The sequence below is a fragment of the Hypanus sabinus genome, unplaced genomic scaffold (assembly GCF_030144855.1).
Source record: "Hypanus sabinus isolate sHypSab1 unplaced genomic scaffold, sHypSab1.hap1 scaffold_43, whole genome shotgun sequence".
Taxonomy (NCBI): Eukaryota; Metazoa; Chordata; class Chondrichthyes; order Myliobatiformes; family Dasyatidae; genus Hypanus; species Hypanus sabinus.
In genome coordinates this window covers 1,421,840-1,443,483 of record NW_026781307.1, presented here as the reverse complement: position 1 = coordinate 1,443,483, position 21,644 = coordinate 1,421,840, and the positions used below count along the sequence as shown (strand labels likewise).

Genomic DNA, 21,644 nt, shown 5'->3' with positions numbered 1-21,644 from the left:
GGAAGACGAAGAGTGGGGAGGGGAGATCAGGGGAGAGGGGAAGGGGGTAAAAGGGGCAGTGCGGGTCGAGCCGAGGCAAACAAGACGGGGAAGGAGTAAAGGAGCAGCAGCGCGACCGGGCCCGACAGAGAAGACAGTCAATGCATTTCCCCTGGCGCTCCTCGGTGATGGGGAACGAGAGAAGGCGTACGAGAGGCAGAGCGACGCGACGGGCCTATATTTAAGCTGATATTATACATTCACCGGCATCCCTCGCCCTCCCACGCGCGCCCGTTTCCCGGTACGGGGGGGGGAGACACTGTTCACGCCGCTCCCCGTCCCAGCAGGCCTCTCAGCCGCAACGGGCTCCGCGGTGGGGGCGGCGGAGGAGGAAACGCCCCAGTTCAGTCTAAACGAGCGGAGTGCCCGCGCCGGGCTCCGGCTTCAGGTCCGGGGTGTCCGCGCCCGGGGCCATTTCGGAGGGGGCCGGCGGCGTCTCGGGGTGCGACTTGCTCTTGTGGGCGTTGACGTTGTCCTTCTTCTCAAAGCGCTTGCCGCAGACGTCGCAGGGGAACTGGTACCCGGACTCCGCGTCGTGCTTCCTCATGTGCCAGTTCAGCGAGGCCTTCTGTCGGCAGGTGAAGCCGCAGATCTCACACCTGGGGGGGTAAACACCGCAGATCTCACACCCGGGGGGGTAAACACCACAGATCTCACACCCAGGGGGGTAAACACCACAGATCTCACACCGGGGGGGGGTAAACACCACAGATCTCAAACCCAGGGGGTAAACACCACAGATCTCACACTCGGGGGGGTAAACACCGCAGATCTCACACCTGGGGGGGGTAACACCGCAGATCTCACACCCAGGGTAAACACCACAGATCTCACAACTGGGGGGGTAAACACCACAGATCTCACACCCGGGGTGGGTAAACACCACAGATCTCACACCTGGGGGGGTAAACACCACAGTTCTCACACCCGGGGGGTAAACACTACAGATCTCACACCCGGGGGGGGTAAACACCACAGATCTCACACCCGGGGATAAACACCACAAATTTCACACCCGGGGGGGTAAACACCACAGATCTCACACCCGGGGGGTAAACCACAAATCTCACTCCTGGGGGGGTAAACACCACAGATCTCAAACCCAGGGGGTAAACACCACAGATCTCACACCTGGGGGGGTAAACAGCACAGATCTCACACCCGGGGGGGGGGGTAAACACCACAGATCTCACACCCGGGGGGTAAACAGCACAGATCTCACACCCGGGGGGGGGGGGTAAACACCACACATCTCACACCCGGGGGGTAAACACCACAGATCTGACACCCAGTAAGTGTGGGTGGGGGGGTGAAGGGACAATAGTGCGGACTATTATCCAAATGGGGAGAAGGTTCAGACATCGGAGGTTCTGAGGGAATTGGAAGCCCTTACGCAAGACTCCCAGTGGGGTAATTTAGCAGCTGAGTCTGCAGTAAAGAAGGCAAATGCAATGCTGGCATTCATTCCGAGGGGAATAGAATATAAAAGCAAGGGAATAGTGCTGAGGCTTTATTAGACACTAGTTAGGCTGCATTTGGGAGTATCGTCAATATTTTTGGGCCCCGCAACTCAGAAGGGAGGTGTTGTCATTGGAGAGAATCCAGGGGAGGCTGACGAGGATGATTCCGGGAATGAAGGGGTTAACGTTTGAGGAGCGTTCGGCAGCTTTGGGCCTGGACTCGCTGGAATTTAGAAGAATGTGTGGGGATCATTGAAACCTACCGAATGTTAGGTTAGGTAGCCTACCACACGGTAGGCTTATTCAGAGAGTCAGAAGGCATGGGATCCAGGGACGTTTGGCCAGGTGGATTCAGAATTAGCTTGCCTGCAGAAGGCAGAGGGTTGTGGTGGAGGGAGTACATTCAGATTGGAGGGTTGTGACCAGTGGTGTCCCACAAGGATCTGTTCTGGGACCTCTACTTTTTGTCATTTTTATTAATGACCTGGATGTGGGGTTAGAAGGGTGGGTTGGCAAGTTTGCAGACGACACAAAGGTTGGTGGTGTTGTGGATAGTGTAGAGGATTGTCGAAGATTGCAGAGAGACATTGATAGGATGCAGAAGTGGGCTGAGAAGTGGCAGATGGAGTTCAAACCGGAGAAGTGTGAGGTGGTACACTTTGGAAGGACAAACTCCAAGGCAGAATACGAACTTGGTAATATGGAGGGGCAGAGGGATCTGGGGTTACATGTCCACAGATCTCTGAAAGTTGCCTCACAGGTAGATAGGGTAGTTAAGAATGCTTATGGAGTGTTAGCTTTCATAAGTCGAGGGATAGAGTTTAAGAGTCGCGATGTAATGATGCAGCTCCATAAAACTCTGGTTAGGCCAACTTGGAGTATTGTGTCCAGTTCTGGTCGCCTCACTATAGGAAGGATGTGGAAGCATTGGAAAGGGTACAGAGGAGATTTACCAGGATGCTGCCTGGTTTAGAGAGTATGAATTATGATCAGAGATTAAAGGAGCTAGGGCTTTACTCTCTGGAGAGAATGAGAGGATGCGAGGAGACATGATGGACGTATACAAGATATTAAGAGGAATAGACAGAGTGGACAGCCAGTGCCTCTTCCCCAGGGCACCACTGCTCAGTACAAGAGGACATAGTTTTAAGGTAAGGGGAGGGAAGTTCAAGGGGGATATTAGAGGAAGGTTTTTCACTCAGAGAGTGGTTGGTGTGTGGAATACACTGCCTGAGTCAGTGGTGGAGGCAGATACACGAGTGAAGTTTAAGAGACTACTAGACAGGTATACGGAGGAATTTAAGGTGGGGGGAGGATATGTGGGAGGCAGGGTTTGAGGGTCGGCACAGCATTGTGGGCCTGTACTGTGCTGTACTGTTCTATGTAATGTTGCAAGGACGAGATAGTGTGGATGTGGAGAGGATAGGGGATCCAGAACTAGAGGGAACAGCCTGAAAGCTGAGGGGCGGCCCTTTGGTACAGGGGTGAGGAGGACCTGATTTCGCCAGGGAGCGGTGAATCTGTGGACGGCGGTGGAGGCCAAGCCCGTGGGTGTACCTGAGGAGGAGGTTGATTCACGGGGCTGTTGCCAGGTGTCGTGAGGAGAGATCGAGCAGGCTGGGGTTGACCCCAACGCCCCTGAGCAAGGGTGGGGGGAGTGAGGGAAGGCACGCCAAACCACGAGGAGGAGGCAACCTTCGCACCGGGATCAGGCCGGCGAGCACACGGGAGGGGGGGGTGAGGAGCCAATGTTTCCCTCGCCCCGAGGAGCGGAGGAGGCGGAAGGGGAGGTGTGCCTACGGGCTGCTGAGGGCGCTGGGGCGGGGACGAGGGGCGGGAAGGGGTTCGAGGTGACACGGACCGAGTGGGACCCTGCGATGGGCAGTCCCGGCTGACCAGCGAGGGGGGCAGCTCCCCCTCCGCTCCGGGGGCCAGTGACGGCCGCGGAGCAGGATGCCGCGAGAACCGCGAGGTGGACGGGGGGAGTTGGTTGAAGGCCCGGTCGGGAGGGAGGGATGCGGGGCTGGTCTGGCCCCGCAGGGGTACTCACTGCAGTGGCTTCTCTCCCGTGTGGATGCGCCGGTGGATGATCAGGTTACTGGTGGTGCGGAAGGCCCGGGCGCAGAACTCGCAGATGTAGTCTCTTTTGTCTGCGGTGGGGAAAGGCGACACACAAAGTGAACTTCCATCCCCCCGCCTCGCGGTCCGTGTCATGACATGAAACGTCGAGCGCTGCCGGTGCGGTGCTGGCGCGTGGCCGAGCGGTTAGGGTGTCGGTCCGGCGATCTGAAGGTGGCCGGTTCGAGCCTCGGCTGAGGCTGAGTGTTGTGTCCTTGAGCAAGGCACTTAACCACACGTCGCTCTGCGACGACACCGGTGCCAGGCTGTATGGGTTCTAGTGCCCGTCCCTTCCCTTCCCTTCCACGTGCGCTGCAGATGCTGCCGTCAAATCAAGACCGACGAACAAGCTGGACCAACTCGGCAGGCCGGCCAGCATCCGCGGAAAGAAAGCACCTCGGCCCGAAACGTTGACCGCTTCTTTCCACGGATGCTGGCCAACCTGCCGAGTTGGTCCAGCTTGTTTGTCCGTCTTGATCCCAGACAACCCCGCCCAGGCCTGCACCCTGCAAATCCACAGTCTCGCGATGCCTGTGCAGACTACCGTGCAAAAGCTTTGGCCGCAGATATCGGTAGGTCAGGTGCCCAAGACTTCTGCACGGCACAGGAGCAATCTTATGTATAACATTGCACTGTAGTAATTTTGTTATTTATTGTTCCCACAAAAAAAAACGACAAATTTCATGACTTGGGTGAGTGACGATAGATCTGACTCTGATTCGGGTCTCCCTTGTGGACGGACAGAGGGGTGGGGTACAGGGAGAGGGGGATCGCGGTTGGGGAAAGGGGGAGGGAGCAGGAAGCAACAGAGAGACACCCCCCCCAACACCCCGGCCCTCTCGCTCATTCTCTACCCACCACCCCGTCCCACAGCCCCTCCCTCGCCGTTCCCAACGTCGGTCCCTCCCGCCCGCTCCACGTGGACAAGTGCAGTACTGGGCGAGGGTCCTGGGCACCAGAGCCGTGTGTGTCTGTGTGTACGCACCTCAGAGAGTTACGCAGGACTGCACTCGCATAACGCGGCTGCTGGCGAACCGCTGGACCTTCAGCAGCAACACTCACACAACAGAGGGGGAGAGAGCGAGGAGGAGAGGGCAAAAGGTGGGGGGGGTGAAGAGAGAGGGAGGAGTGAAGAGTGGGGGGCAAGATTAGGGAGGATGGGGCTGGAATAGAGGGGAGAAGGGGAGCCGAAGACGGGAGGAAGAAATGGGCACGGTAGGTTGGGAGGCCGAGATGGGGGGGTGGGAGGGGATGGAGAGGGGCAACATGGGAGGGAAGGGCGAGAGGGAGATGGGAGGGTAGGAGGGAGAGGGAGAGGGGAACCGGACTCACCGCTGTGCAGTTTCTCGTGTTCCTTGAGATGCTTCTTGAAGTTGAAAGATCTCCGGCAGGATGGGTGGGAGCAGGAAAAAGTCTTCTGCAGGAGGTGCTGATATTTCATGTGGTGCTGGGGAGAGACAGAGAGGGTCACACAGACCGGGGAGAGAGAGGGAGAGGGTCACACAGTCCGGTGAGAGAGAGGGAGAGGGTCACACAGTCCGGGGAGAGAGAGGGAGAGGGTCACACAGTCCGGGGAGAGAGAGGGAGAGGGAGAGGGTCACACAGTCCGGTGAGAGAGAGGGAGAGGGAGAGGGTCACACAGTCCGGTGAGAGAGAGGGAGAGGGAGAGGGTCTCACAGTCCGGGGAGAGAGAGGGAGAGGGTCACACAGTCCGGGGAGAGAGAGGGAGAGGGAGAGAGTCACACAGTCCGGTGAGAGAGAGGGAGAGGGAGAGGGTCACACAGTCCGGTGAGAGAGAGGGAGAGGGAGAGGGTCACACAGTCCGGTGAGAGAGAGGGAGAGGGTCACACAGTCCGGGGAGAGAGAGGGAGAGGGAGAGGGTCACACAGTCCGGTGAGAGAGAGGGAGAGGGTCACACAGTCCGGGGAGAGAGAGGGAGAGGGTCACACAGACTGGGGAGAGAGAGGGAGAGGGAGAGGGTCACACAGTCCGGTGAGAGAGAGGGAGAGGGAGAGGGTCACACAGTCCGGTGAGAGAGAGGGAGAGGGAGAGGGTCACACAGTCCGGTGAGAGAGAGGGAGAGGGTCACACAGTCCGGGGAGAGAGAGGGAGAGGGTCACACAGACTGGGGAGAGAGAGGGAGAGGGAGAGGGTCACACAGACCGGGGAGAGAGAGGGAGAGGGTCACACAGTCCGAGGAGAGAGAGGGAGAGAGAGAGGGTCACACAAACCGGGGAGAGAGAGGGAGAGGGAGAGGGTCACACAGTCCGGGGAGAGAGAGGGAGAGGGTCACACAGTCCGGGGAGAGAGAGGGAGAGGGTCACACAGACTGGGGAGAGAGAGGGAGAGGGTCACACAGTCCGGGGAAAGAGAGGGAGAGGCAGAGGGTCACACAGTCCGGGGAGAGAGAGGGAGAGGGAGAGGGTCACACAGACCGGGGAGAGAGAGGGAGAGGGAGAGGGTCACACAGTCCAGGGAGAGAGAGGGAGAGGGTCACACAGACTGGGGAGAGAGAGAGAGAGGGTCACACAGTCCGGGGAGAGAGAGGGAGAGGGTCACACAGTCCGGGGAGAGAGAGAGAGAGAGGGAGAGGGTCACACAGTCCGGGGGGAGAGAGAGAGAGAGGGTCACACAGTCCGGGGAAAGAGAGGGAGAGGGAGAGGGTCACACAGTCCGGGTGGAGAGAGAGAGAGGGAGAGGGTCACACAGTCCGGGGAGAGAGAGGGAGAGGGAGAGGGTCACACAGTCCGGGGAGAGAGAGGGAGAGGGAGAGGGTCACACAGTCCGGGGAGAGAGAGGGAGAAGGAGAGGGTCACACAGTCCGGGGAGAGAGAGGGAGAGGGTCACACAGTCCGGGGAGAGAGAGGGAGAGGGAGAGGGTCACACAGACCGGGTAGAGAGAGGGAGAGGGTCACACAGTCCGGGGAAAGAGAGGGAGAGGGTCACACAGACTGGGGAGAGAGAGGGAGAGGGAGAGGGTCACACAGTCCGGGGAAAGAGAGGGAGAGGGAGAGGGTCACACAGTCCGGGGAGAGAGAGGGAGAGGGAGAGGGTCACACAGTCCGGGGAAAGAGAGGGAGAGGGAGAGGGTCACACAGTCCGGGGAGAGAGAGGGAGAGGGAGAGGGTCACACAGTCCGGGGAGAGAGAGGGAGAGGGAGAGGGTCACACAGTCCGGTGAGAGAGAGGGAGAGAGAGAGGGTCACACAAACCGGAGAGAGAGAGGGAGAGGGAGAGGGTCACACAGTCCGAGGAGAGAGAGGGAGAGAGAGAGGGTCACACAAACCGGAGAGAGGGAGAGGGAGAGGGTCACACAGTCCGGGGAGAGAGAGGGAGAGGGTCACACAGTCCGGGGAGAGAGAGGGAGAGGGTCACACAGACTGGGGAGAGAGAGGGAGAGGGAGAGGGTCACACAGTCCGGGTGGAGAGAGAGAGAGGGAGAGGGTCACACAGTCCGGGGAGAGAGAGGGAGAGGGTCACACAGTCCGGGGAGAGAGAGGGAGAGGGAGAGGGTCACACAGTCCGGGGAGAGAGAGGGAGAGGGAGAGGGTCACACAGTCCGGGGAGAGAGAGGGAGAAGGAGAGGGTCACACAGTCCGGGGAGAGAGAGGGAGAGGGTCACACAGTCCGGGGAGAGAGAGGGAGAGGGAGAGGGTCACACAGTCCGGGGAGAGAGAGGGAGAGGGAGAGGGTCACACAGTCCGGGGAGAGAGAGGGAGAGGGAGAGGGTCACACAGTCCGGGGAGAGAGAGGGAGAGGGAGAGGGTCACACAGTCCGGGGAGAGAGAGGGAGAGGGAGAGGGTCACACAGTCCCGGGAGAGAGAGGGAGAGGGAGAGGGTCACACAGTCCGGGGAGAGAGACGGAGAGGGAGAGGGTCACCAAGTCCGGGGAGAGAGAGAGAGAGAGGGAGAGGGTCACACAGTCCGAGGAGAGAGAGAGAGAGAGAGAGTCACACAGTCCGGGGAGAGAGAGAGAGGGAGAGGGTCACACAGTCCGGGGAGAGAGAGGGAGAGGGAGAGGGTCACGCAGTCCGGGGAGAGAGAGGGAGAGGGAGAGGGAGAGGGTCACACAGTCCTGGGGGGGAGAGAGAGAGAGAGAGGGAGAGGGTCACGCAGTCCGGGGAGAGAGAGGGAGAGGGAGAGGGAGAGGGTCACACAGTCCGGGGAGAGAGAGAGAGAGAGAGAGAGGGAGAGGGTCACGCAGTCCGGGGAGAGAGAGGGAGAGGGAGAGGGTCACACAGTCCGGGGAGAGAGAGGGAGAGGGAGAGGGTCACACAGTCCGGGGAGAGAGAGGGAGAAGGAGAGGGTCACACAGTCCGGGGAGAGAGAGGGAGAGGGTCACACAGTCCGGGGAGAGAGAGGGAGAGGGAGAGGGTCACACAGTCCGGGGAGAGAGAGGGAGAGGGAGAGGGTCACACAGTCCGGGGAGAGAGAGGGAGAGGGAGAGGGTCACACAGTCCGGGGAGAGAGAGGGAGAGGGAGAGGGTCACACAGTCCGGGGAGAGAGAGGGAGAGGGAGAGGGTCACACAGTCCCGGGAGAGAGAGGGAGAGGGAGAGGGTCACACAGTCCGGGGAGAGAGACGGAGAGGGAGAGGGTCACCAAGTCCGGGGAGAGAGAGAGAGAGAGGGAGAGGGTCACACAGTCCGAGGAGAGAGAGAGAGAGAGAGAGTCACACAGTCCGGGGAGAGAGAGAGAGGGAGAGGGTCACACAGTCCGGGGAGAGAGAGGGAGAGGGAGAGGGTCACGCAGTCCGGGGAGAGAGAGGGAGAGGGAGAGGGAGAGGGTCACACAGTCCTGGGGGGGAGAGAGAGAGAGAGAGGGAGAGGGTCACGCAGTCCGGGGAGAGAGAGGGAGAGGGAGAGGGAGAGGGTCACACAGTCCGGGGAGAGAGAGAGAGAGAGAGAGAGGGAGAGGGTCACGCAGTCCAGGGAGAGAGAGGGAGAGGGAGAGGGAGAGGGTCACACAGTCCGGGGAGAGAGAGGGAGAGGGAGAGAGAGAGGGTCACACAGTCCGGGGAGAGAGAGAGAGAGAGAGAGAGAGGGAGAGGGTCACGCAGTCCGGGGAGAGAGAGGGAGAGGGAGAGGGAGAGGGTCACACAGTCCTGGGGGAGAGAGAGAGAGAGAGAGAGAAGGAGAGGGTCACACAGTCCGGGGAGAGAGAGGGAGAGGGGTCACACAGTCTGGGGAGAGAGAGGGAGAGGGAGAGGGTCACACAGTCTGGGGAGAGAGAGGGAGAGGGAGAGGGTCACACAGTCTGGGGAGAGAGAGGGAGAGGGAGAGGGCCACACAGGATTGACTGAGTATTGCGGCGAGAGGACAGTAGGGAAGAGTAGGGGAAGGGAGGGAGTTAGAGAGAAAGGAGTTGCACGCGAGGGGTAGGAAGAGGCAAGGGTCGGAGAAATCGGGAGAGTGAGGGGTGCCGGGGAGACACGCGACTGGGATACGTGGACAGGGGGTGGTGAATGCAGGGGCTGGGGAGGGAGGAGAGGTGCCTCGAGGGGGTGGCTAATGTCAGGGGCGGAGTGGGAGGGAGGCGATGATGGCAGAGGGGGTTTGGGAAAGATGCTGGCAGAGATGGGCAAGGGGTTCGAAACGGGATGGGAAGACGGGCAAGGGGGAGCGATGACATGGGAAGGGGAGAGTGGCTGGGGGGTGTGGAGGGAAGGCAGGGAGTGTGTGAGTGAGACAGAGAAGGGCGGAGGGTATGCGGAGACGCCGGAGCAGCCGCTGATGGGGGTAATGGACGGAGAGGGGGTGCAGCACAACCCACCTTCAGGTACTGGCGGTTGGACACGATCTTCCCACAACCCTCGTACTCGCAGCGGAGAATCTCCTTCGGGGGCTTCTTCCTGGCGACAACGAACGAGGGGGGTCACTGAGGGGCAACGCCGGCGAATCGAGAGGGGCTGAGGTAGAGTCCAGAGTGAGTGACGGAGGGAGGGGGGAGTGAGAGATGGAGGCAGGGGTAGTGACGGGGGGAGGGGGAGTGATGGAGGCAAGGGTAGTGACGGAGGGGAGAGTGACGGAGGGGAGAGTGACGGAGGGAGGGGAGTGACGGAGGGAGGGGAGTGACGGAGGGAGGGGAGTGACGGAGGGGGAGGGAGTGGCTGAGGCGGAGTGAGTGACGGAGGGGGAGAGTGACGGAGGGGAGAGTGACGGAGGGAGGGGGATTGACGGAGGCAAGGGTTGTGACGGAGGGAGGGGAGTGACGGAGGGAGGGGAGTGACGGAGGGAGGGGAGTGACGGAGGGAGGGGAGTGACGGAGGGAGGGGAGTGGCGGAGCGGGAGGGAGTGGCGGAGGGGGAGTCAGTGACGGAGGCAAGGGTAGTGACGGAGGGAGGGGGAGTCACGGAGGGAGGGGGAGTCACGGAGGGAGGGGGAATCACAGAGGGAGCGGGGAGTGTGATGGAGAGGGGCTCGGAGAGGTGTAGGGACAAAGAGGGGGAAAGCTTCAGAGAGGTACGAGGAGTGTGGAGGAGGAGTGGTGGGTTCTGATGGAGGAAGGTGCTGCGGGTGGAGGAGGTGGAGTCGTTGGAAGGTGAGGTGGAGAAAAAGGGATGAGGGGGTTGGCGGAGGGGAGGGTAGAGGAAGATGGAGGGAGAGATGAAAGGATGAGGGTGAAGTAGAGAGGAAGAAGGGACAGTGAAGGCGGGAGGGGGTTGAAGGGAGGGAGGGCGGGCTGAAGAGAGAGTAGGGAGGCAGAGTGAAGAGGGGGAGAGTTGAGGGGGAGGGAGGGATGAGGGATCAGGAGGGTGAGGGGTAAGGTGAGAGGCTGTGGGGCAGGGAGAGGAGCAGGGTGAGGAGGAGGTCGAGGGGAGTGCACTGGAGGGACGGTGGAGAGAGGGGAGGGAGACATGCTTCACCTGACTTTCTTCACTGGTTCTTCACTCTGTTCCCGGGGGGCTCGCCTACAACAGAGGCAGAGGGTCAGGTCCACAACTCTGCACGGGTTGTGGGGGAGGGGGTTTCCTAGCCCCTATCCAAGTTGTAAACCCACCGTCCACAACACTGAACGCTGGGCTGGGGTCTCCGATTCCCTATCAGCATTGTCCCCCCACCTTCTCCCCTCACCTGTACGACAGAGGACACCTTTCACCCCCCTCCTGTCCGATAGTGGACACCTTTAACCCCTCACCTGTCCGACAGAGGACACCTTTCACCCCTCAACTGTCCGACAGAGGACACCTTTCACCCGTCTCCTGTCCGACAGAGGACACCTTTCACCCGTCTCCTGTCCGATAGAGGACACCTTTCACCCCTCACCTGTCCGATAGAGGACACCTTTCACCCCTCACCTGTCCGATAGAGGACACCTTTCACCCCTCACCTGTCCGATAGTGGACACATTTCACCCCTCACCTGTCCGATAGAGGACACCTTTCACCCCTCACCTGTCCGATAGTGGACACCTTTCACCCCTAACCTGTCCGATAGTGGACACCTTTCACCCCTCTCCTGTCCGATAGAGGACACCTTTCACACCTCTCCTGTCCGATAGAGGACACCTTTCACCCCTCTCCTGTCCGACAGAGGACACCTTTCACCCCTCTCCTGTCCGACAGAGGACACCTTTCCCCCCTCTCCTGTCCGATAGAGGACACCTTTCACCCCTCACCTGTCCGATAGAGGACACCTTTCACCCCTCACCTGTCCGCCAGAGGACACCTTTCACCCTCTCCTGTCCGATAGAGGACACCTTTCACCCCTCACCTGTCCGATAGAGGACACCTTTCACCCCTCTCCTGTCCGATAGAGGACACCTTTCACCCCTCACCTGTCCGATAGAGGACACCTTTCACCCCCACCTGTCCGATAGAGGACACCTCTCCCCCCTCTCCTGTCCGATAGAGGACACCTTTCACCCCTCACCTGTCCGACAGAGGACACCTTTCACCCCTCACCTGTCCGATAGAGGACACCTTTCACACCTCTCCTGTCCGATAGAGGACACCTTTCACCCCTCTCCTGTCCGATAGTGGACACCTTTCACCCCTCTCCTGTCCGATAGTGGACACGTTTCACCCCTCACCTGTCCGATAGTGGACACCTTTCACCCCTCACCTGTCCGATAGAGGACACCTTTCACACCTCACCTGTCCGATAGTGGAGACCTTTCACACCTGACCTGTCCGATAGTGGACACCTTTCACACCTCTCCTGTCCGATAGTGGACACCTTTCACACCTCTCCTGTCCGATAGTGGACACGTTTAACCCCTCACCTGTCCGATAGAGGACACCTTTCCCCCCCTCACCTGTCCGATAGAGGACACCTTTCACCCCTCACCTGTCCGACAGAGGACACCTTTCACCCCTCACCTGTCCGATAGAGGACACCTTTCACCCCTCACCTGTCCGACAGAGGACACCTTTCACCCCTCTCCTGTCCGACAGTAGACACCTTTCACCCCTCACCTGTCCGACAGAGGACACCTCTCACCCCTCTCCTGTCCGACAGAGGACACCTCTCACCCCTCTCCTGTCCGATAGTGGACACCTTTAACCCCTCACCTGTCGGATAGTGGACACCTTTAACCCCTCACCTATCTGATAGAGGACACCTTTCACCCCTCACCTGTCCGATAGTGGACACCTTTCACCCCTCACCTGTCCGATAGAGGACACCTTTCACCCCTCTCCTGTCCGATAGAGGACACCTTTCACCGCTCACCTGTCCGATAGAGGATACCTTTCACCCCTCTCCTGTCCGATACAGGACACCTTTCACCCCTCTCCTGTCCGACAGAGGACACCTTTCACCCCTCACCTGTCCGACAGAGGACACCTTTCACCCCTCACCTGTCCGATACAGGACACCTTTCACCCCTCACCTGTCCGACAGAGGACACCTTTCACCCCTCACCTGTCCGATAGTGGACACCTTTCACCCCTCACCTGTCCGATACAGGACACCTTTCACCCCTCACCTGTCCGATACAGGACACCTTTCACCCCTCTCCTGTCCGATAGAGGATACCTTTCACCCCTCACCTGTCCGACAGAGGACACCTTTCATCACTCACCTGTCCGATAGAGGACACCTTTCACCCCTCACCCTGTCCGACAGAGGACACCTTTCACCCCTCACCTGTCCGATAGAGGACACCTTTCACCCCTCACCTGTCCGACAGAGGACACCTTTCACCCCTCACCTGTCCGATAGAGGACACCTTTCACCCCTCAGCTGTCCGATAGAGGACACCTTTCACCCCTCACCTGTCCGACAGAGGACACCTTTCACCCCTCACCTGTCCGATAGAGGACACCTTTCACCCCTCACCTGTCCGATAGAGGACACCTTTCACCCCTCTCCTGTCCGATAGAGGACACCTTTCACCCCTCTCCTGTCCGACAGAGGACACCTTTCACCCCTCTCCTGTCCGATAGAGGACACCTTTCACACCTCTCCTGTCCGATAGAGGACACCTTTCACACCTCTCCTGTCCGATAGGGGACACCTTTCACCCCTCTCCTGTCCGACAGAGGACACCTGTCACACCTCTCCTGTCCGACAGAGGACACCTTTCACACCTCTCCTGTCCGACAGAGGACACCTTTCACCCCTCTCCTGTCCGACAGAGGACACCTTTCACCCCTCTCCTGTCCGATAGAGGACACCTTTCCCCCCTCACCTGTCCGACAGAGGACACCTTTCACCCCTCTCCTGTCCGATAGAGGACACCTTTCACCCCTCACCTGTCCGATAGAGGACACCTTTCACACCTCTCCTGTCCGACAGAGGACACCTTTCACACCTCTCCTGTCCGACAGAGGACACCTTTCCCCCCTCTCCTGTCCGACAGAGGACACCTTTCAACCCTCTCCTGTCCGATAGAGGACACCTTTCACCCCTCACCTGTCCGATAGAGGACACCTTTCACCCCTCTCCTGTCCGATAGAGGACACCTTTCACCCCTCACCTGTCCGATAGAGGACACCTTTCACACCTCTCCTGTCCGACAGAGGACACCTTTCACACCTCTCCTGTCCGACAGAGGACACCTTTCACCCCTCGCCTGTCCGATAGAGGACACCTTTCACCCCTCTCCTGTCCGACAGAGGACACCTTTCACCCCTCACCTGTCCGACAGAGGACACCTTTCACCCCTCACCTGTCCGATAGAGGACACCTTTCACCCCTCACCTGTCCGATAGAGGACACCTTTCACCCCTCTCCTGTCCGACAGAGGACACATTTCACCCCTCTCCTGTCCGATAGAGGACACATGTCACCCCTCTCCTGTCCGACAGAGGACACCTTTCACCCCTCTCCTGTCCGACAGAGGACACCTTTCACCCCTCTCCTGTCCGACAGAGGACACCTTTCACCCCTCTCCTGTCCGACAGAGGACACCTTTCACCCCTCTCCTGTCCGACAGAGGACACCTTTCACCCCTCTCCTGTCCGACAGAGGACACCTTTCACCCCTCTCCTGTCCGACAGAGGACACCTTTCACCCCTCTGCTGTCCGACAGAGGACACCTTTCACCCCTCACCTGTCCGACAGAGGACACCTTTCACCCCTCTCCTGTCCGACAGAGGACACCTTTCACCCCTCTCCTGTCCGATAGTGGACACCTTTCACCCATCTCCTGTCCGATAGAGGACACCTTTCACCCATCTCCTGTCCGATAGAGGACACCTTTCACCCCTCTCCTGTCCGATAGTGGACACCTTTCACCCCTCACCTGTCCGACAGAGGACACCTTTCACCCCTCTCCTGTCCGATAGTGGACACCTTTCACCCCTCACCTGTCCGATAGTGGACACCTTTCACCCCTCACCTGTCCGATAGAGGACACCTTTCACCCCTCACCTGTCCGACAGAGGACACCTTTCACCCCTCACCTGTCCGACAGAGGACACCTTTCACCCCTCTCCTGTCCGACAGAGGACACCTTTCACCCTCACCTGTCCGACAGAGGACACCTTTCACCCCCACCTGTCCGACAGAGGACACCTTTCACCCCTCACCTGTCCGACAGAGGACACCTTTCACCCCTCTCCTGTCCGACAGAGGACACCTTTCACCCCTCTCCTGTCCGACAGAGGACACCTTTCACCCCTCTCCTGTCCGACAGAGGACACCTTTCACCCCTCTCCTGTCCGATAGAGGACACCTTTCCCCCCTCACCTGTCCGATAGAGGACACCTTTCACCCCTCACCTGTCCGACAGAGGACACCTTTCACCCCTCACCTGTCCGATAGTGGACACCTTTCACCCCTCTCCTGTCCGATAGAGGACACCTTTCACCCCTCACCTGTCCGATAGAGGATACCTTTCACCCGTCTCCTGTCCGATAGAGGATACCTTTCACCCCTCACCTGTCCGATACAGGACACCTTTCACCCCTCACCTGTCCGATACAGGACACCTTTCACCCCTCACCTGTCCGATACAGGACACCTTTCACCCCTCTCCTGTCCGATAGAGGATACCTTTCATCACTCACCTGTCCGACAGAGGATACCTTTCACCCCTCACCCTGTCCGACAGAGGACACCTTTCACCCCTCACCTGTCCGACAGAGGACACCTTTCACCCCTCACCTGTCCGATAGAGGACACCTTTCACCCCTCACCTGTCCGATAGAGGACACCTTTCACCCCTCACCTGTCCGACAGAGGACACCATTCACCCCTCACCTGTCCGACAGAGGACACCATTCACCCCTCACCTGTCCGATAGAGGACACCTTTCCCCCCTCTCCTGTCCGATAGAGGACACCTTTCACCCCTCACCTGTCCGATAGAGGACACCTTTCACCCCTCACCTGTCCGACACAGGACACCTTTCACCCTCTCCTGTCCGATAGAGGACACCTTTCACCCCTCACCTGTCCGATAGAGGACACCTTTCACCCCTCTCCTGTCCGATAGAGGACACCTTTCACCCCTCACCTGTCCGATAGAGGACACCTTTCACCCCCACCTGTCCGATAGAGGACACCTCTCCCCCCTCACCTGTCCGATAGAGGACACCTTTCCCCCCTCACCTGTCCGATAGAGGACACCTTTCCCCCCTCACCTGTCCGATAGAGGACACCATTCACCCCTGACCTGTCCGATAGAGGACACCTTTCACACCTCACCTGTCCGACAGAGGACACCTTTCACACCTCACCTGTCCGACAGAGGACACCTTTCACACCTCTCCTGTCCGACAGAGGACACCTTTCACCCCTCACCTGCCCGACAGAGGACACCTCTCACCCCTCACCTGCCGACAGAGGACACCTCTCACCCCTCTCCTGTCCGACAGAGGACACCTTTAACCCCTCACCTGTCCGATAGTGGGCACCTTTAACCCCTCACCTATCTGATAGTGGACACCTTTAACCCCTCACCTATCGGATAGTGGACACCTTTCACCCCTCACCTGTCCGACAGAGGACACCTTTCACCCCTCTCCTGTCCGACAGAGGACACCTTTCACCGCTCACCTGTCCGATAGAGGATACCTTTCACCCCTCTCCTGTCCGATACAGGACACCTTTCACCCCTCACCTGTCCGATACAGCACACCTTTCACCCCTCTCCTGTCCGATAGAGGATACCTTTCACCCCTCACCTGTCCGACAGAGGACACCTTTCATCACTCACCTGTCCGACAGAGGACACCTTTCACCCATCACCCTGTCCGACAGAGGACACCTTTCACCCCTCACCTGTCCGATAGAGGACACCTTTCACCCCTCACCTGTCCGACAGAGGACACCTTTCACCCCTCACCTGTCCGATAGAGGACACCTTTCACCCCTCACCTGTCCGACAGAGGACACCTTTCACCCCTCACCTGTCCGACAGAGGACACCTTTCACCCCTCTCCTGTCCGACAGAGGACACATTTCACCCCTCTCCTGTCCGACAGAGGACACATGTCACCCCTCTCCTGTCCGACAGAGGACACATGTCACCCCTCTCCTGTCCGACAGAGGACACCTTTCACCCCTCTCCTGTCCGATAGAGGACACCTTTCACACCTCTCCTGTCCGACAGAGGACACCTTTCACACCTCTCCTGTCCGACAGAGGACACCTTTCACACCTCTCCTGTCCGACAGAGGACACCTTTCACACCTCTCCTGGCCGATAGAGGACACCTTTCACCCCTCTCCTGTCCGACAGAGGACACCTTTCACCCCTCTCCTGTCCGATAGAGGACACCTTTCACCCCTCACCTGTCCGACAGAGGATACCTTTCACCCCTCTCCTGTCCGATACAGGACACCTTTCACCCCTCACCTGTCCGATACAGGACACCTTTCACCCCTCACCTGTCCGATACAGGACACCTTTCACCCCTCTCCTGTCCGATAGAGGATACCTTTCACCCCTCACCTGTCCGACAGAGGACACCTTTCATCACTCACCTGTCCGATAGAGGACACCTTTCACCCCTCACCCTGTCCGACAGAGGACACCTTTCACCCCTCACCTGTCCGATAGAGGACACCTTTCACCCCTCACCTGTCCGACAGAGGACACCTTTCACCCCTCACCTGTCCGATAGAGGACACCTTTCACCCCTCAGCTGTCCGATAGAGGACACCCTTCACCCCTCACCTGTCCGACAGAGGACACCTTTCACCCCTCACCTGTCCGATAGAGGACACCTTTCACCCCTCACCTGTCCGATAGAGGACACCTTTCACCCCTCTCCTGTCCGATAGAGGACACCTTTCACCCCTCTCCTGTCCGACAGAGGACACCTTTCACCCCTCTCCTGTCCGATAGAGGACACCTTTCACACCTCTCCTGTCCGATAGAGGACACCTTTCACACCTCTCCTGTCCGATAGTGGACACCTTTCACCCCTCTCCTGTCCGACAGAGGACACCTGTCACACCTCTCCTGTCCGACAGAGGACACCTTTCACCCCTCTCCTGTCCGATAGAGGACACCTTTCCCCCCTCACCTGTCCGACAGAGGACACCTTTCACCCCTCTCCTGTCCGATAGAGGACACCTTTCACCCCTCACCTGTCCGATAGAGGACACCTTTCACACCTCTCCTGTCCGACAGCGGACACCTTTCACACCTCTCCTGTCCGACAGAGGACACCTTTCACCCCTCTCCTGTCCGACAGAGGACACCTTTCACCCCTCTCCTGTCCGATAGAGGACACCTTTCACCCCTCACCTGTCCGATAGTGGACACCTTTCACCCCTCACCTGTCCGATAGAGGACACCTTTCACCCCTCTCCTGTCCGATAGAGGACACCTTTCACCGCTCACCTGTCCGATAGAGGATACCTTTCACCCCTCTGCTGTCCGATACAGGACACCTTTCACCCCTCACCTGTCCGATACAGGACACCTTTCACCCCTCACCTGTCCGATACAGGACACCTTTCACCCCTCTCCTGTCCGATAGAGGATACCTTTCACCCCTCACCTGTCCGACAGAGGACACCTTTCATCACTCACCTGTCCGATAGAGGACACCTTTCACCCCTCACCCTGTCCGACAGAGGACACCTTTCACCCCTCACCTGTCCGATAGAGGACACCTTTCACCCCTCACCTGTCCGACAGAGGACACCTTTCACCCCTCTCCTGTCCGACAGAGGACACCTTTCACACCTCTCCTGTCCGACAGAGGACACCTTTCACCCCTCACCTGTCCGATAGAGGACACCTTTCACCCCTCACCTGTCCGATAGAGGACACCTTTCACCCCTCACCTGTACGATAGAGGACACCTTTCACCCCTCTCCTGTCCGATAGTGGACACCTTTCCCCCCTCACCTGTCCGATAGAGGACAGCTTTCCCCCCTCACCTGGCCTTCCTCAGCTCTGCCGGGGGCTTCTCATCGGGCGGACTCTCCTTCGGCGGTCTGCCACGTAACTGAGGCTGCAGCTTCCTCCTGGTCCGGCTCGAGCTGGAGGCAGCAGGACAGGTATGTGAGTGAGGGACGGAGAAGTTGGTGAGGGAGCGAGGGCGAGGTCATTGAGGCAATGGGGGGGTAGGGGGGCAGGTCTTAAGGACCTCCAGCACCCGGGGCATGCCCTTTTCTCACTGCTGCCATCGGGTAGGAGGTACAGAAGCCTGAAGACACACACTCAGTGATTCAAAAACAGCTTCGTCCCCTCTGCCGTCCGATTCCTCAATGGACATTGAACCCATGGACACTTCGCCTTTTTAGAACATAGTATTTCTGTTTTTGCATAATATTTAAACTATTCAATATACGTATACTGTAATTGGATTACTTACCTATTCTTTCTTCTAGACGATGTATTGCATTCAACCGCTGCTGCTGAGTTTACAAATTTCACCTCACGTGCCAGCGACAATAAACCTGATTCTGACTCTTAAGTCTCTTCCACCATTACTAATTCGGAACCGATCAACGCCGGCTTTAAATATACCCAACGAGGTGGACTGCACAGCCATCCATGGCAAGGAATTCCACAGATCCACCACTCTCTGAATAAAGAAATCAGCCCTGCTATCTGTTCTAAATGGGCGTCCATGTGTTCTGAGGCTGTGACCCCAAGATACTCCCGTTGCAGGAGAACCATCTTCTCTAACCACTCTCTCTCGGGCTTTCAATATTCGGTTGGTTTCAATGAGATCTCCCCTCTTTCTTCTAAACTCCAGTGAGTACAGGCCCAGAGACGTCAAACACTCCTCATACAATGAGATCTCCCCTCATTCTTCTAAACTCCAGTGAGTACAGGCCCAGAGACATCAAACACTCCTCATACAATGAGAACCCCCTCATTCTTCTGAACAGTGAGTGCAGGCCCAGATACATCAAACACTCCTCATACAATGAGATCCCCCTCATTCTTCTAAACTCCAGTGAGTACAGGCCCAGATACATCAAACACTCCTCATACAATGAGATCCCCCCCCCCCATTCTTCTAAACTCCAGTGAGTACAGGCCCAGAGACATCAAACACTCCTCATACAATGAGATCCCCCTCATTCTTCTAAACTCCAGTGAGTACAGGCCCAGAGACATCAAACACTCCTCATACAATGAGATCCCCCTCATTCTTCTAAACTCCAGTGAGTACAGGCCCAGAGACATCAAACACTCCTCATACAATGAGATCCCCCTCATTCTTCTAAACTCCAGTGAGTACAGGCCCAGATACATCAAACACTCCTCATACAATGAGATCCCCCCATTCTTCTAAACTCCAGTGAGTACAGGCCCAGAGACATCAAACACTCCTCATACAATGAGATCCCCCTCATTCTTCTAAACTCCAGTGAGTACAGCCCAGAGACATCAAACACTCCTCATACAATGAGATCCCCCTCATTCTTCTAAACTCCAGTGAGTACAGGCCCAGATACATCAAACACTCCTCATACAATGAGATCCCCCCATTCTTCTAAACTCCAGTGAGTACAGGCCCAGAGACATCAAACACTCCTCATACAATGAGATCCCCCTCATTCTTCTAAACTCCAGTGAGTACAGGCCCAAAGACATCAAACACTCCTTATACAATGAGATTCCCCTCATTCTTCTAAACTCCAGTGAGTACAGGCCCAGAGACATCAAACACTCCTCATACAATGAGATTCCCCTCATTCTTCTAAACTCCAGTGAGTACAGGCCCAGAGACATCAAACACTCCTCATACAATGAGATCTCCCCTCATTCTTCTAAACTCCAGTGAGTACAGGCCCAGAGACATCAAACACTCCTCATACAATGAGATCACCCTCATTCTTCTAAACTCCAGTGAGTACAGGCCCAGATACATCAAACACTCCTCATACAATGAGATCCCCCCCCCCCATTCTTCTAAACTCCAGTGAGTACAGGCCCAGAGACATCAAACACTCCTCATACAATGAGAACCCCCTCATTCTTCTGAACAGTGAGTGCAGGCCCAGATACATCAAACACTCCTCATACAATGAGATCCCCCTCATTCTTCTAAACTCCAGTGAGTACAGGCCCAGAGACATCAAACACTCCTCATACAATGAGATCCCCCTCATTCTTCTAAACTCCAGTGAGTACAGGCCCAAAGACATCAAACACTCCTTATACAATGAGATCCCCCTCATTCTTCTAAACTCCAGTGAGTACAGGCCCAAAGACATCAAACACTCCTCATACAATGAGATCCCCCTCATTCTTCTAAACTCCAGTGAGTACAGGCCCAGAGACATCAAACACTCCTCATACAATGAGATTCCCCTCATTCTTCTAAACTCCAGTGAGTACAGGCCCAGAGACATCAAACACTCCTCATACAATGAGATCCCCCCTCATTCTTCTAAACTCCAGCGAGTACAGGCCCAGAGACATCAAACACTCCTCATACAATGAGATCCCCCCTCATTCTTCTAAACTCCAGCGAGTACAGGCCCAGAGACATCAAACACTCTTCATACAATGAGATCCCCCTCATTCTTCTAAACTCCAGCAAGTACAGGCCCAGAGACATCAAACACTCTTCATACAATGAGATCCCCCTCATTCTTCTAAACTCCAGTGAGAACAGGCCCAGAGACATCAAACACTCCTCATACATTAACCCTTTTCATTCCTGTTAGAATGTGTGTTCCCCACCCCATCCCCAAACCCTCCTTCAGGGCAGAGAGATGGGAACTCTCTGCTCCCTCCAGGACTGAGCATGAAGATAGCGGGTCGGTGAGGCAGGGAGTCTGCTCCCTATCGGCACATCCAGATTGCTGGAGGAGCCCAGCGTCTGTGGGGGAAACGCACAGTCGACGTTTCGGGCCGAGACCCTTTGGCAAGGCTCTCCCCACTCGCAGTGGATTCTCCCGCCGGCTGGCGGGGGTCACTGTCCGGGACAAATGCACGGCTCGCGGCATCGGCTGTGCCTTACCCCCCCCCCCCCCCCACAGATTCCTGCAGCCGCCCCTCCCTCTGACCACGCAGGTTTCCTCCCCGTGCTCTGGCAGACTCCCACGTTCCCAGAGAACCGCGGGTCAAGAAGCTGTGGGCGTGGCTTTGGAGGTGGTGCAGGGGAGGCTCACCAGATTCCAGAGATGAGGGGGTTAGACTGTGAGGAGAGATTGAGTC

General features: G+C 57.7%; 1 protein-coding gene across 1 annotated transcript in view; it reads right to left on the bottom strand.

The window, feature by feature from the left end:
* Positions 1-202: 202 nt before the first annotated feature.
* Positions 203-21,644, bottom strand: part of LOC132388871 (zinc finger protein 692-like) — a 137,276-nt gene continuing 115,834 nt past the window's right edge. The window contains exons 6-11 of the mRNA XM_059961297.1: positions 18,401-18,502; positions 10,482-10,526; positions 9,389-9,467; positions 4,950-5,064; positions 3,550-3,649; positions 203-638 (exon numbers count right to left, since the gene is read on the bottom strand). Coding sequence (XP_059817280.1) covers positions 389-638; positions 3,550-3,649; positions 4,950-5,064; positions 9,389-9,467; positions 10,482-10,526; positions 18,401-18,502 — 691 coding nt within the window. The 3' untranslated portion in view covers positions 203-388. The remainder of the gene's footprint in view (positions 639-3,549; positions 3,650-4,949; positions 5,065-9,388; positions 9,468-10,481; positions 10,527-18,400; positions 18,503-21,644) is intronic.